Source organism: Mya arenaria, chromosome 16 (genome assembly GCF_026914265.1).
Source record: "Mya arenaria isolate MELC-2E11 chromosome 16, ASM2691426v1".
Lineage (NCBI taxonomy): Eukaryota > Metazoa > Mollusca > Bivalvia > Myida > Myidae > Mya > Mya arenaria.
Window position 1 is genome coordinate 33,390,030 of NC_069137.1, and position 16,149 is coordinate 33,406,178.

Consider the following 16,149-nt stretch of genomic DNA (forward strand, 5'->3'; position numbering starts at 1 on the left):
ATATTTGTAAACACACTTGAGTATACACGAACGAAACAAATTTACGTTTTTGATTTTCGTTAACTATTGATGACAACAATATATTTGTATCGTAACCTGATGAGAAAATTTGATAAGATAGCAATGGGAACAAAATATTGAAAGGATCGCATTCGTTTTGAGTGCACATTGTCAGTCAGAAATTGAAATACATGGTCTTTACATACAGTGTGGAATAAGCTATTGAGATTTAGGCCTAAGATTCCTGTCAGACCATTTCCTTTTACTTTATTTGAAAAGTGTATTATCTTTTCACCTTCAGTCTGATTACATTGTAGTTATACTGTTAAGAGCTCAATTTCTACATAAATGGTATCGCACATGATAATTGCTGCAGACTTCGCAGTGTTTTGTCAGATATTTTGTTTTCTTCAAACACGAATACAACAATCTTATTTTCAAAAATCAGTCATGATTAATACCTCGTTATTCTACAACCTATCAACTTTTTTATATTTACACACGAAAACAATTCCATCCATCGAAAACTTAAGCGATTATTTTGCGCACTGTCAAATAAACCCCACCCACATCTTGTATTTGATTTAACAACACTTACTTATTTGACACACACAAACACTAAGGGGTCACTCTAAGTTCTAACGACACCTGGCACCATATATTGAAAACATTATTACGCACAGAAGGTTCATGTTTCAATTCAAGCTTTTAAAATCAAGTTTCGTCAAAATATTAAAATTGACCTTTCATACTAAAGAACAATCCTCGAATATGATTCAGTAGTATGAGATGATTGTATTGCATATGAAAAAGAAACCTCCGAAAAAAAATCAATATGAGGCATCACGATCAGTGTAGGTAAAAATGCAAAACTTTATTTGAGTACTAGGCACCAACTAATTCTTACAACTGCTCTCTATTTGTAGTCGAAAGGCATATACCTTTTCAGAACACTAGATGAGCTCATCCTTTCAGCAATTCAAACTACATTCGCATCTTCAAATCCCTCTTATGGAGATACTGTTGTAATATTTACGGAAGTACAATGACATAAAACGTGCAGTTTTTGTTTCTTAAACACTCTCGACAGTAGCACAATAAGCATACCACTGCTTCCTCCCATCCATCTGTTTTTTTGTCTCGCTATATCTATCTCTCAATGTTATTTCTTGCACTAAATTTCTACTTGTTTCTATTATTATTTATTGCATTACACGAAATATTACACTATTTGTACGTTAAAATGTAATATTTCATTTGGTTTCATAGTTTATGTGTAATCATTTTGCTTTTTATGTGACGTTTAGGGAAGTGTTGCAACTGATGTTGAAAAACTTGGGTCAAAATCCATTTGCATTTCCTTTTAACAAAAACGCAAGCTTTGTTACATTGCACTATTTCTATTTCTTTATAGTTATCTCCATCATATATTATGTAAATGTATCGTCAAGCAATAAAATATTATTTTATTGTGAGCGTAGACTCTTAGGGAATATCAAAAAGTGGATGTGATCATATTAAAAGGTGGTCTGAATAGAGAATATTTTGAGATGGGATGTTTTCATGTTAAAAGGTGGATAAAAAAGTGGAGTTTTTGTGAGCGTAGAGTAAACAGGGACGATTAAAAAGTGGATGAGTTCATATTAAAATGTGGTATAAATAGGAAGCATTTTTAGTATACTATATCGGGAATGGTAAGATATTGTTAATGTATTCATGTTAAAAGGTGAACTATGTTATGAATACGAAGAGGCCGAAGATGGTGTTCATGTTAAAGATAAGCATAATATAGGGAATATTGCAAAAGTGGATGCGTTCGTGAAAGAAATAGGCGGAAAATTCAAGCGAGAGTATATGTATTCAAGATGACTTGGGCTTAATAGGGACTAATAAGATACATAGTGTGTGTTCTTGTTGAACGTTGGCCAAATGGGAATGGATGTGGTAATGTTGAAAATAAACTAGATTATTATTACGAAACAAAGGAAATTGCATGTTGAAGGTGGGCTAGGTTGGAAGACTTAGAGACAGCAGATGTGTTCACGCTGCAGGTGGACTTAATAGGAAATATTAGAGACAGTGGATGAGTTCATGTTTAATGTACACTAGATAGGGACTATAGACAGTTGGAGCATTAATGTTAAAAGTGGACTAAATCGACACTTTCGACAGCCTTGGATGTGTTTCTGTTAAAAGGTGGATTAAAAAGGAATATGTAGTGACATTGAACGTGTACATGTTAAAAGGCTTACTAAATAGGGTATTTGTTTTAGATATAGTTGATTTGTTCATGTTGAAGGTTTGCTAGATAGGGAATATTTAGAGCCTCGGATGGAGTCATGTTTATACATGAGTGAAAATAGTAGTGTTTAGACACAGTGGAAATTGACATGTCAAAAGGCAGACTAGATAGGGAATATTAAGAGACACTGGATATGTTCAGGATGATGGTGGGCTAGGTAGGGAATGGAATATTAAGTGACATGCGATATGATTATGTTGGCGGTGATCTTCGTATGAAAACATAAGAGACAGAGGATGTGTTCATGGTAACCTTATAGGACATTAATGAGACAGTGGATGTGCATGTTGATGGCAGACCAGGTAGGCAATATAAACAGTCAGTGAATTAGTTCATGTCAAAGTTGTACTCGATAGGGAATGTTAAGAACCTTGAATATGTTCATTTTAAAAGGTTTATTACTTGTTGAAAGGTGAATTAGATAGGCAATACTAAGAAACAGTGGGTACGTTCGTGTTAAAGGTGTGCTAGATAGTGAATTTTAGAAGAAAGACGATGTGTTGTCGTTGAAGTGGGCTAAATATGCAAGTATCAAGAGCAAGTTAATGTGTTCATCTGCAAAGTGGGCTAGGTATGGGTATATATAGAGATATTTTATGAGATGTTTATGTTGAAGTAGGACTAAATAGGGAATATTAATACACAGAGCATGTGTTAATGTTGAAGGTGGGTAAGACAAAAAATATTACGAATCAGAGGATGTTTTCATCTTAAAAGGAAGACATATCAGAGAAAGTGGGTGATTCAGTGTAAAAGATGGACAAAAAGGGGAATTCCAAGATGTGTTAATGTTTTGAAGACGGATTTATGAACGGAATATGAAGAGAAAGTGGATGTGTTTCTGTTGAAATGTAGAATAAGTAGGGAATATTTAGGGGCAGCTGTTAAGTTCTTGTTGTAGGGCCACTAAATTTGGACTATTTAGAGACAGAAAATGTGATCATGTTTAAACGTGGAATAATATGGAATATTCAGAGAAAGTCGATGTGTTCATGGTACAAATAGGAGTTAAAAGGGAATATTTAGAGGCAATTGATGTTGTCATATTATAAGTAGGACTCAAAAGGGAATTATAAAAGAGAGTTGATGGGTTCATATTACATGATAAATAATATAGTATAACAAATAAGAAAAATAATTATGTTCAGTGATTCGGTTGATACTGTGGGATTGGGTCACTTCTCGATGGTCGAGTTGATGTCCTTATACGCAGGCAAAAAGAAGTGACATACTCTCATAGATCTCATAGATCACTATGTTCAGTGAATCGGTTGATACACTGGGATAGGGTTACTTCTTGTTGGTCGAGTTGATGTACTTTTACGCAGGCATCAAAATGTGACATACTCTTATAGATTAACGTAAAATGCTTATATGTTTTAAATTGAAATTGACATATTGAAATGTATTTACTTTGACTTTAAACGTAATAAATAAAATTGAACAGTTTTGAGAACTAGTGCTTGGGCACATTTAAACATGGGATAACAATGCTCACTCGATAAAACCCCACCTTTCCAGATAGACTTCCTCATTCCACGGCAGAGTATTCTTTACTTATTTTGTTTCAAACCACAGACTTACTTCTCAAACAGGATTAAAAGTATAACTTTTTAAGAAAAGCATTTAAATTCGACTCAAAATGTTCTATTTCTCGAAAAATGAAAGAAGGTGCACCCTAAGCTAATGTGTTTTTGAAATCAGATTACAGAATAGAACTAAAATCAAAGGCACAAGCATTTTGTATTTGTATCCAATATATAATATGTTCTTTATAAACTGTATTCCCGATAACTTGCATCGGACTCAATCACGCATGACATAAAATTAAACATTGCGATAAGAGTTAATTTCAAATACGTTTGGCACAAGCAGTTTAATATAAACTTTATAGTACAAAGTCAATGGTCATCAAAAAGTCAATTATAAATGTGTACAAATTTCAACAATTTTAGTTAGTTATACTCGTACAATACTAAACATCAAGCAACACGTGTCGAGAGTATACCTATAGCATTATATCCATTCGTAAACACATGTGTATACAGACTCAAGTTTTCCACCACAAAGACAGTTCCCATTACCTTTTGTTATTTGCTGATTTTTTTCAAGTATTGAAGGTCACAATAAATTTTCATCGCAAACTGCTGATTATTTTTGAAAAGAGGGCAATGTGAACGAAATATTGAATGGTGCGCATTATTTATTGTGTGCATTTTGCCAGTCAGAAATAGAAATACTTGGCCACCACATACAGTGTCGAGTAAGCCCCTAAGACTAAGACTAAGGCATGTGATATTCAACAATTTATAAGATGACTCTTGAACAATGACACACTTTTTTGCAAAATCTTGCAACACATGTTTACAAACTTGTCAAACTATTTATTTCAACCACATTTGACAGCGTGGTAATATTATCAACCTAGTCTAATTTCATTTGAGTTTCACAGTTTATAACAAAATGTCTTGTTAATTGATCTCGTTAATGCGCATTCCTGCTGACTTTGCAGTTTTTTGTCAGATGTTCTTAATGTGTGCGCCAAGTTAACAATGAGTATATGTCTTTTAAACCTAAAGCACAGAATCAGCTCTTAACTCTTTATTATTTATGAATACCACGTGAACGTTTCCGCCATACCCTGAATGGCGACTTTTCAGAAATTATATATAACCATACCTACCATGCATTTTGTCTGTTTAGAAATTCGGAACAACATAATGAAAATGTCACTGGCAGCAATGAAAAATGACATCAATCGATCAAATTCATTCATTGATCGTTAAACCAATAACATATATATAACACATATAATTCAACTTTTTATCTACATATTTAATACAAATTATTTTGTAAAGCAACCGCTTGTCCAGTTTCATAACTTATATTGTCATTGAAAAGTTAAAAAAAATGTTGTATTGGATATGAATGATCCAGTATAGTGTTGCTAGTATCTAATTTAGAATTAGAAATGTTATATATGTGTAAGACGCATTTATATATTCAGACACCTGTGCATCCGGCGCATTCCTTTGCTCTTCCGGAGGGTGTATCAGTGAGACTTATGTATGTGATGGCAATACGACCTGCCATAATGGAAGTGATGAGGTAAACTGTGGTAAGTGCAAAAAAATCATAATTATTGGTGTTTATACCGGTCATAAACCGTCGAATTATATATTCAAAATCGAATTTTCTCATGTAACAAAGTTTAAGGCCTCGTTATCGATAGACATACACATTGACAGGTGTAGTCATGTAATGTATTCTAACATTCTGTATTCTAACACAGTTTCTTGTATTATTTGTCAGTATTACCTTTCTGTATGATAAGGCGAACTCTAATACAATGCTGGTACTACTGTGTGTATGTTTGTGAGATTTTAAATATCGTAACCTCCTTCCACCCCAAACAAACGGGAAAAAATGTAAAACGTTGGTCCTTCAATTATAACAAGTCAGTTGTTCTGTTCATGTTGAAAGGTGAACTAAATTGGAAATTGCAGCGACAGGGGATGTATTAATGCTAAATGATTGACTGTAAACGGAATGTTCAGTGTTCGTATATGTATTCGTTTTAAAGGGTGGACTAAAGAGGTAACATTTAGAGACAGTGAATGGATCCATGCTATATTGTTGAATAAAAAACGGAATATCTAGGAGAATGGGATGGGTTCATTATAAAGGTGGACTAAATTTGAAAAAAGCAGAGACAGTGGATGTATTAATGCTAAATGGTTAACATCAAACGGATTATTTGGAGACAGTTGATGTGTTCGTTTTAAGTGGTGGACTAAAGAGGTAATATTTAGAGACAGTAGATGGGTCCAAGCTAAATGTTTGACTAAAAACGGAATAGTTTGAGACAGTGGATTGGTTCATTTGTAGAGGTTGACTAAAAATAGATTTTGCAGCGACAGTGGATGTGTTCATGCTGAATGGCTGACTACAAATGGAATACAGAGAGACAGTATATGTGTTCATATTAAAGGGTGGACTAGAGAGGAAATATTTAGATACAGTACTTGTGTTAATGTGTAAAGGTAGATTAAATTGATAGACAGTGGATAAAATAAATAAAATGTATGTATAGACATATTAATCTGTAATCACATGTGTAAAAAAAGTATACTACCACAAAAATATCTCATGACATTTTTTTTGGTGATTTTCATTTAAATTTTGATAACCACAATATATTTTCATCGTTTACTGCCGACAATTTTTGAAAAGAGAACAATGTGAACGGAGTATAGAGCGCAAATTGTCTGACACATTATTTCCAAACAAAGCGGGGAGTAAGACGTGATATTCAAACATGTTTTATTAAATCATTTACAAGATGAGTTTTTAACCATATAACAATATTTGCCCACAATTGTAATACATGTTTATTTACCAGTCAAACCATTTCTTTCAACTTCATTTAAAAGATGTTCTTTCTTAAATTCTGTCTGGTTTCATTGTAGTGACACTCTTTAGAGTCTCTTTGTCGTGTTAATTTATTGCGTAAATTTACATTACCGCAGATGTCGCAATTTCTGTCATATATCCTTACCAACAACAACAACAACAACAAATAACTTAATTACACTCAGGTCATACATACATGACAACATGAGGACAATAAGATTAGTCAGCTTAATAATACTAATACGAAGAAGGATGACTTTGTCCCGAGTGGGGGAAATAAATGGTTGTGTATTTTTATGGTTGTACATGTATGAAATATTTCTCATAACATGGAAAAGAGGGAGACAGTCATTATAAGTATATTTACAGAATAAAAGGGATAAAAGGAATATACAATGTACTGCCAGATTACAAAGGCTGTGTCTTGAACAAGCATATCGTATAAATAAGATACAAACGGTATTGGTAAACTCAATATAATTACTTTAATTTAACATAAACGGAAGAAATTACACTGGTTGACATACGTTGCATATTAAATATTTCACAAATAAGGCTACTCTTGTCATTAGTTTAACATTTGTGCAAGTTAACAGTTACTTTAAAAGATCTGGAATTATCATATTGCATAGACTTATAGCAAATATGTGATAATTTAGTTTGTTTATTATCAGCATTATTATTATTATCATTGACGTTATATAGGGTTTTGAAAACACTTTTTTAGAACTATTAATGAACAAGCTACTGATTTCGTCAACTACTACTTTTAATTTTTCTTTTTCTGTTTGAGAATTTATTGATTCTACCATTTGCATAAGAACAGCCAAGTGTTCTTGATTAATTTTGTTACAAAACATCTACTTTTTATAAGTTTGCCATTGAGAGCATGTTTTCAGGTTCGTTTACCATATTATTAGTTTTTGGACGTGAGTTTACTGTCAAAGAGACACTTTAAAGTAAGTGGCCATCCGACTATATGTTGTCAGGGTCTTTAAGTTTAAAAATTTGTCTAGCAACAAAATGCTTGTAAAGCAGTAGTCAATCACAAACAACGTTGAAAAGAAATTTCACCAATGTTTTTTTTATCTGTAAGAACTTTCCGTTTAGTATGATTACATTATTGTTTTTACATATGTTTAATAGTCTATGTCCTATATTGTTCGTTCTCGTATCTTTTGATTTTCATTTTTGTGTCAAAGTCTCATAATCAAAATGAAAATAGTTTGTTAGAAAATCATCAACCATTAAATTACCGTCTAGGCACGCTGTCCTACCATTGGTATCTCCAATTAATGCGATGTATTTCTTTTTCAATGAAAAGTTACTTATTTGATTTTCCATAAGGTCGAACATTTGTTGTGAAAAATAAGACGAGTTTTCAGATTGAATATGCATAGCTCCCACATATATATATATTCCTCAAAATGAGAAGCTTACAAAGAGTTATCATTATTAAACCAAAATATGTATTCAGATTTTGATTCAATGATTGTTACATATAGAGCTATTGAATTCTTAATCTTTAATCAAAATCGCAATACAACCGCTTTTGCGTCTTCCTTTTTGCTTTCTTGCAAACGATATAAAAGTATAGTTATTACCAAATATAGTATCATTTTGATTTGTTTAGGTTTCACCGTACATACATTAAAATAACCAATATTTATAAAATGGCAACTGTTCACACATACTTTTCAACACCTGAACTATATTTGGATAGTTTGCTGTCTTATTTGACTATTTATAGCGTCATCGTTAGTTAGATGTTTTTTTAGCTATTTTTAGCTGTAGCACTGTTGACAGGAGCTTTTTGTTGAACCCTTTGTGATTTTTCACATTGGATGTTGGAATTATTAATATTTGGTGGCATACTAAACATGTCCGTGTGTTGGTGACTTGAACACGGTGTGACACGGGTAATGACACATATTGATTTTGATGACTTGCATTTGATGAAACTGGTAGTGGCCTACCGAACGGAACGATGCCGCTGATGACTGAGGGTAAATTAACCGTTTGCGATGAATTCACAATTAGGGTCTGTCTGTTTTCCCTAAAGCACTGGTTTTATTTTCGTATGAATTCTAAACAAATTATATTTCTCGTGTTCGTTACCGCCGTATATCAAAAGGTGATTGGGATTTTTCGGAAATTCGCGTGAGACGGCCAGGCAATATTTCGTTAGCCTACAAACAAAAGCCCTTTGTCTGAATATTGAGCAATGTAATCCTGTGCATACACAACGCTTTAATACTGATGCATTTTAACAATATTTATATAATGTTTGTTTTATTGGAGCTTCGATACTGTTTATGACGTTGAACATGAAAACAACGTATCACATTACTATACGCAATCGCTACCGAGTAATACTAGTTATCCTCTTTATTAGTTCAAAGGCTGAAGACAGCATAATCAAGAGTCAATGGCAGCAATAAAAAACAACGACAATACTTGGTCAAATTCATTCGATGATCGTTTAACCCATTAACACTCCAATTCAACAATGTATCTACATACTAGAAATAAGTTTAAATTTAATTGTATGAAAATAACACTTGTCCTTTTTATTTAGATACAGGGTTATTGAAAATATTAGACAGTGTTGTTTGGGCTATAAATAATTTGATTTAAATAATTAGATATGAAATGATTTGAATTGATTAAAACGATACTTTGGTTATGTGTATTTATACTTTCAGAGACGAGAACCTGTCAATCAAACCAGTTTCGTTGCACTTCCGGGCAATGCATCTATAATGATTGGATATGTGATGGGGAGAATGACTGCAATGATAGAAGTGATGAGGTAAACTGTGGTAAGCGAAGAATTATCTTTTTATACTTGATAGCGTTTATACCGATCATAATGCATATAATTATAAATTTTGATTTATAAACGGGTTTCTTCAAAGAGTAGAGTGTACTTAGTAGCCGTTATCAATATTAAAACAACATTCGACATTGACAGGTGTACCGATTTCACGTATACTTACATAATATTTTGTATTATTTGTCAGTATTACATTCCGTACCTGTAATAAAATGTTGATACTACTATAAAATATTATGTCTGTTCGTGAGGTTAAAACGTTCAACATTTTTCGAAGGATTGTGATGGCGATGAAGATTGCACGGAAGGAGGTGAAGAAAGAAATTGTGGTAAGCAAACAATACCCGCTTGTTTTGTTTATAATGAACCTGAGGATATACGGATAATTGTTTGTTTCAGTATAAGATCGTTATATATTTCACCGAGTGAGCACGGAAAGCTATATTTCACGAGTGAAATATTAACATTTTTTGTGTTCACTAGTTAAAAATTATAGTAATCCTACACTGAAACAAGTCTTCTTTTTATTACATGTCTAAAAATGATTTAAAATGACAGGTGATTGTTGTTTCTCAGAAACATTGACCAAATTGTATGCGAACGTGAAGTCATTTCAGCTTAACGTTTTTTTAGCCCTGTGTGCAATGTTTTAGAACTGAGAACGAGCTACCATTTCACAACAGTGAAAAGTATCGAAATGTTATTTTACTGATAGAAACAGTTGAATATTATTTTTATTTAACTGATAAATTTCTTAAAACGACCGAAAAGTATATAAAAGCATTTAATGAAGTTTATTAATTTGTCAATTAAATAAAATCAAAGTTGTTAACGTAAGCATAAATGTTATTTTTAAATAGATATTTAGGCCGAACCTTTTTTTTAATTGATTTTCATTCGATAATTTACGTTAGTTGTTTATTTCGGCTATCACTTATACAAAACTTGCAAAACATGTCACATCCTGTCTGACTTAAATTGTGTATGAGTTGTTTTTCTTGTTAACCTCTCACAAGTGTATGTTTTGACACTACAAACATCACGTGGTTTACCAGTAAATTTCTCTTAAATCCATGTTTTGACACTGCGTACATCACTCGGTTTACCGGTAATTTTTCTATTAAATTCATGTTTTGACACTGCGTACATCACTCGGTTTACCGGTAATTTTTCTATTAAATTCATGTTTTGACACTACAAACATCACGTAGTTTACCAGTAATTTTCTCTTAAATCCATGTTTTGACACTGTGTACATCACGTGGCTTGCCTAGTTGACGTCTCATACATGCATGTTATGACATTGCGTATATCACGTTGTTTGTCTAGTTTACTTTTCATGAGTGCATGTTTTGGCATTGCGCATGTCATGTGTTTTGCATAGCTAACTTTTCATGATTGCATGTTTTGACAATACATATATCGGTGGATTTTACTAGTTAACCTCTCACAAATGCTTGTTTTGCCACTGTGCATGTCCCGTAGACTGTCTAGTTCACTTCCCATTAGTAGACGCTATCCCACTGCACATATCACGTGGTGTGTCCAGTTAACTTCTCACTAGTACATGTTTTGACACTTTGCATGTCACGTGGTGTGTCTAGTTAATCTCTCATGAGTGCATGTTTTGACACTTCGTATGTCACGTGGTGTGTCTAGTTAACTTCTCATTAGTGCATATTTTGACACTTCGCATGTAACGTGGTGTGTCTAGTTAACCTCTCATTAGTGCATATTTTGACACTTCGCATGTAACGTGGTGTGTCTAGTTAACCTCTCATAAATGCATGTTTTGACACTTCGCATGTCACGTGGTGTGTCTAGTACGCCTCTCATGAGTGCATGTTTTGACACTTTGCATGTCACGTGGTGTGTCTAGTTAACCTCTCATGAGTGCATGTTTTGACATTTTGCATGTCACGTGGTGTGTCTAGTTAACCTCTCATGAGTGAATGTTTTGACACTTTGCATGTCACGTGGTGTGTCTAGTTGACCTCTCATGAGTGCATGTTTTGCCACTGCGCATACCTTTTGAATTTCTTTTGATTTGTAAGAACCATTAACTGAAATGCATTACCTTTGGATTAGATTTTCAAATATGAAATATAGATGTAAAATACAATTATTATTTTAAACGTAATTATAGTTATCCAAACATTACTACAATTTACCTTACGGACTTATTAGATGTAACCTGGAACTCCCATATATTAACTGGGTTTTCCAATGCAGGTACAAAGATGTAGTTAGGCCCTTAAAATTGATTTAACAGATCAATGATTCAATTATTTTTGTAATAGTGTGTGTCTATTAAAAAGGTTGTTTAACTGAATAATTAAGACGGAAATAGACACGTGAATACATTATTCTAATCATCTTTAGATGAAATAATTTTCTTTCCTGTTTAAGGGACTACATGAAATTACCCTAAAGACGAATTATAAAAGGACCAATGACGTTTTATCCCGGGTAGGATGATGGATCCGCCGCTTTACCCCTACAAATGCTTACCGTCCTCCTTGGAGGGACGTTCAACTGGCGTCCATGAAAAAGTGCTATCTACCATTATGCGGCTTAAACTAACAAGTCTGATGCTCTAACAGGGACTGTCGATAAATAGGTGTGCACCTCCATATACATCATCAAAAACGAGACACAACCAACACGCTTTGTTCATTACGTCATCAGATGTACTTAATACACCTTTACAGACACACGCAACTAACAAAATATCCATTATTAAACAATAGTATACCTTACACAACTATTTCCATTCTATTTATCTGTATAAAGACGATCGGTTTGTAGACATCATAAATATAATTCAGGCCGTCGTAATTTTATCTATAGATCTGCGGGTTGAACTGAATCATTCCAGGGTTAATTTGCGTACATAGCTAAAACGTGATTTATCAGCGATAAGGCGGTCAGAGGTCACGTGGCCAATTGTAAGCCCCCCCCCACTTGCACCCATTCTCATTATTCCTTCAGAAATACTTGCTTGCAAATGTTAAGCAGAATTTATGCAACATATTCCTTCATCATCCCAGTCCAATTCTACATATTATAAAAAACACATGTTTTCGAACGAATATAGTTGTACATAGTGTTAAAGACATTGGTTCAATTGCTTGTTTTGTGTCCGAATTATTATCCACCCGTCATTGAAATGGTTAACTATAGTTTTTCGAAAATATTCATGTAAATGTATTTTTTTATGTAGTTTATGCTTATTGTTACAATGATGGCGTGTATTTTGTTATTGAAGTTATAATTATGTCAGTTGTATGATGCCCAGTGGAATATATGTTTTATACGTTAAATTGACAATACCAGGTCTAAATAATATTTATTGATTTACTAGAGACAAAGCTCTGTTTCATTTATTTAGTTGTAAGCTGGACGCTGTGCGATCTACATATGCTAATAAACCATGTATCTTATGCCAATGAATCATCTTAAATGGTGTTCTTCTGTTAGCGGTGTAATGATATACCATAAGTGCTAAATACAACACCCAGCATGTTAATGGCAATGAAATGGTGAATATAACACCCAGTATATCAATGACAATTAAATGGTGAATACAACACCCATTATGTCAATGACAATTAAATGGTGAATACAACACCCATTATGTCAATGACAATTAAATGGTTAATACAACGCCCATTATGTCAATGACAATTAAATGGTGAATATAAAACCAAGCATGTCAATGACAATAAAATGGTGAATACAACACCCATTATGTCAATGACAGTTAAATGGTTAATACAACGCCCATTATGTCAATGACAATAAAATGGTAAATATAACACCAAATATGTCAATGACAAATAAATGGTGAATATAACACCAAATATAACAATGTCAATTAAATAGTGAATAAAACAGTCAGTATGTGAATGTCAATTAAATTGTGAATATAACACCCAGTATGTGAATGTCAATTAAGTTGTGAATATAACACCCAATATGTGAATGTCAATTAAATGGTAAATAAAACACCCGGTATGTGTATGCAAATTGAATTGGAAATATAACACCCAGTATGTGAATGTCAATTAAGTTGTGAATATAACACCCAATATGTGAATGTCAATTAAATGGTAAGTAAAACACCCGGTATGTGTATGTAAATTGAATTGTGAATATAACACCCAGTAGGCGAATGTCAATTGAATGGTGAATAAAACACCCGGTATGTGAATGTCAATTGAATGGTGAATAAAACACCCGGTATGTGTATGTAAATTGAATTGTGAATATAACACAAAGTATGTGAATGTCAATTGAATGGTGAATAAAACACCCGGTATGTGTATGTCAAATAAATTGTGAATATAACACCAAGTATGTCAATGTAAATTAAATGGTGAATAAAACACCCGGTATGTGTATGTCAATTAAATTGTGAATATAACACAAAGTATGTGTCCGTCAATTAAATTGTGAATATAACACCAAGTATGTCAAACTCGTATTTAGGTTATAGAAAGTTGAAATGAATTGGAAAACAAGCAATGATTTTTTTTATTCTTATTCCCTTCCATGTAGGAGTGTACAGTAAGGAAATGCACAGAAATTCTGTGTACGATGTGCACAGTATTATGAAATATATCATTGTGAATATGTCCCGTTCTTGTTTGACATTGTCATGGCCAGCCCCTACTATTCAGGAGATATACATACACATACTCGTAAGTGCCGTCCTTAAATAATTTCTGGATATTAGGCTTGCACTAAATAATCCCAGGCCAAAGATGTGGGTTGAACAGCACATAGCTAAATCATGGCTTATTAGCATCCCTTTTCAATAACAAGATTGCCAGCGGTCGCGTAGCTTTTGGGGCTTTTGAGGTTACAAATCAACGACCCCTCTGACCATGTGTGCCATTTACTAAAGATGGTAAGGTTAAGATTGTTAATTGTCAGGCGTATCCTCATTTTTGGCGTATGATGCAGTAATTAAAATATCGTAAAAACATTTTATAGATTCTGCCGGTGTCCCTAAGCATTCTTAGTTTACGACCAAGAAATCTTACATCTGAAATGTTGAGATGTTCAACATGTCAATCGACACAGCTATTATAGCAAGACATTCGATGACGCATTATATATCTACTTGTTCACATATAAACTTTTCCGAATAAATTAACACTATCATGCCGCCATTTGCTTTAACAACCGTAACATGTCAATTACCTAGCTGATATTATGTATGGAAGTTAAAGGTTACTTACAAAATAAGCCAAAAAGCACCCATTTCCGAAAGGTATTCCTGTCCGAAATCTACTCTCCAACTGGTATGTTTGAACTTTTCTTTGGTGGATAAATTTACGAGGAATAAGAAAATAAATATATACATTGAAAAGATATTAACCAACAATCTGTATATACGTACGTCTATTATATATATTTAAATTTTCTAAATAAAAAAAAACTGGAACGAATTCATAATCGTTTTAACTAAACACGTATGGTCTTATACTTTGGTGAGAACCCAAAGCGCATGATATTTTATCCCTAAACGATATAAGAAATTGGTAGATTGATCTTTGTTTATATAATCTCCCCTCATATTAGGAAATGTTAACATTCATACAATGTATTGTTTTGATCTTATTTTGAATGATTAAGCCTCATTCTATCGTAAAAAAAGTTTTATACTGTATCGCGCTTTGAGCGCTGTAAAATTATACATGATTTCAAAGAAAAGAAAGAAAATAGTCATGCAAGTATATCACATGTTGTCAATATAAGCTTAATATTAAGTCATTTTTTTAGTACATTTGTATAATTCTATTAAAAACATGTAGTTATAGTAGAAAATGTTCTACAACTAGACTTTTTATCTGATAAGTTTGTGTAAATATTATAAGTACCCAATGTCAGTCTAAGGCTCTTATTAAACTATGATACTATTGGAACTATTTGTTTTCTTCTACAAAGAAAAGTGATATTTGTAATTTTAGGTAAATAAGTCCACTTAAAATTATAATTTCCAGACCGTAGCAATACACATACTATCTTCGATAATATTTGGATCAATTGTATCCACTTTTTGTTATATATGTTGTAGTTTCATATTTTTATAGCTTTACTTTAGTTTAAAGTTATCAGCGAACCATTCTTGTTTGTATCCATTCAATATATGTGTCTCTTTTGCAATTGAATATTCAACTAAATGCAGCGCAAAATTGGCCAAACTTTGTAAATGTAATCTTGAACAAGGATTTCCGCTAAACTAAAACATAGTGACAACCACGTGCGACCACGTAGAGATGATCGTTTGTATCCTTTTCAGTCAACTCGGCATTTAAACATTCGGTCATAACATTTTACAAAATTTCAGTCGACCTTTTTTTCTTTAAAAGTATTTAGTTATTTTCGTTAAATCGAGTATGAGTATATATGAGAGCCCTTAGTCATTCAAGTTAGAATAAGATTCGATTGGTTATCAGTTTTGACACCACTTGTGTGAGTCTCCTGAACAGGAAGATAATATGTCAAACAATGGTGGGGGGGGGGTTATCACGTGAGTAAGTCTTCTTTACGGTTTATCACGTGAGTAAGTCTTCTTTACGTTTTATCA

General features: G+C 32.9%; 1 protein-coding gene across 1 annotated transcript in view; it reads left to right on the forward strand.

Annotated features, from left to right (window-relative positions):
* The window catches only part of LOC128221944 (low-density lipoprotein receptor-related protein 1B-like), an 82,075-nt gene extending 68,172 nt beyond the window's left edge, over positions 1 to 13,903 (forward strand). Inside the window, exons 14-17 of the mRNA XM_052930655.1 lie at positions 5,310 to 5,420; positions 9,421 to 9,537; positions 9,829 to 9,880; positions 11,961 to 13,903. Of these exons, the coding sequence (XP_052786615.1) occupies positions 5,310 to 5,420; positions 9,421 to 9,537; positions 9,829 to 9,836 (236 nt within the window). The 3' untranslated portion in view covers positions 9,837 to 9,880; positions 11,961 to 13,903. The remainder of the gene's footprint in view (positions 1 to 5,309; positions 5,421 to 9,420; positions 9,538 to 9,828; positions 9,881 to 11,960) is intronic.
* Positions 13,904 to 16,149: the final 2,246 nt, after the last annotated feature.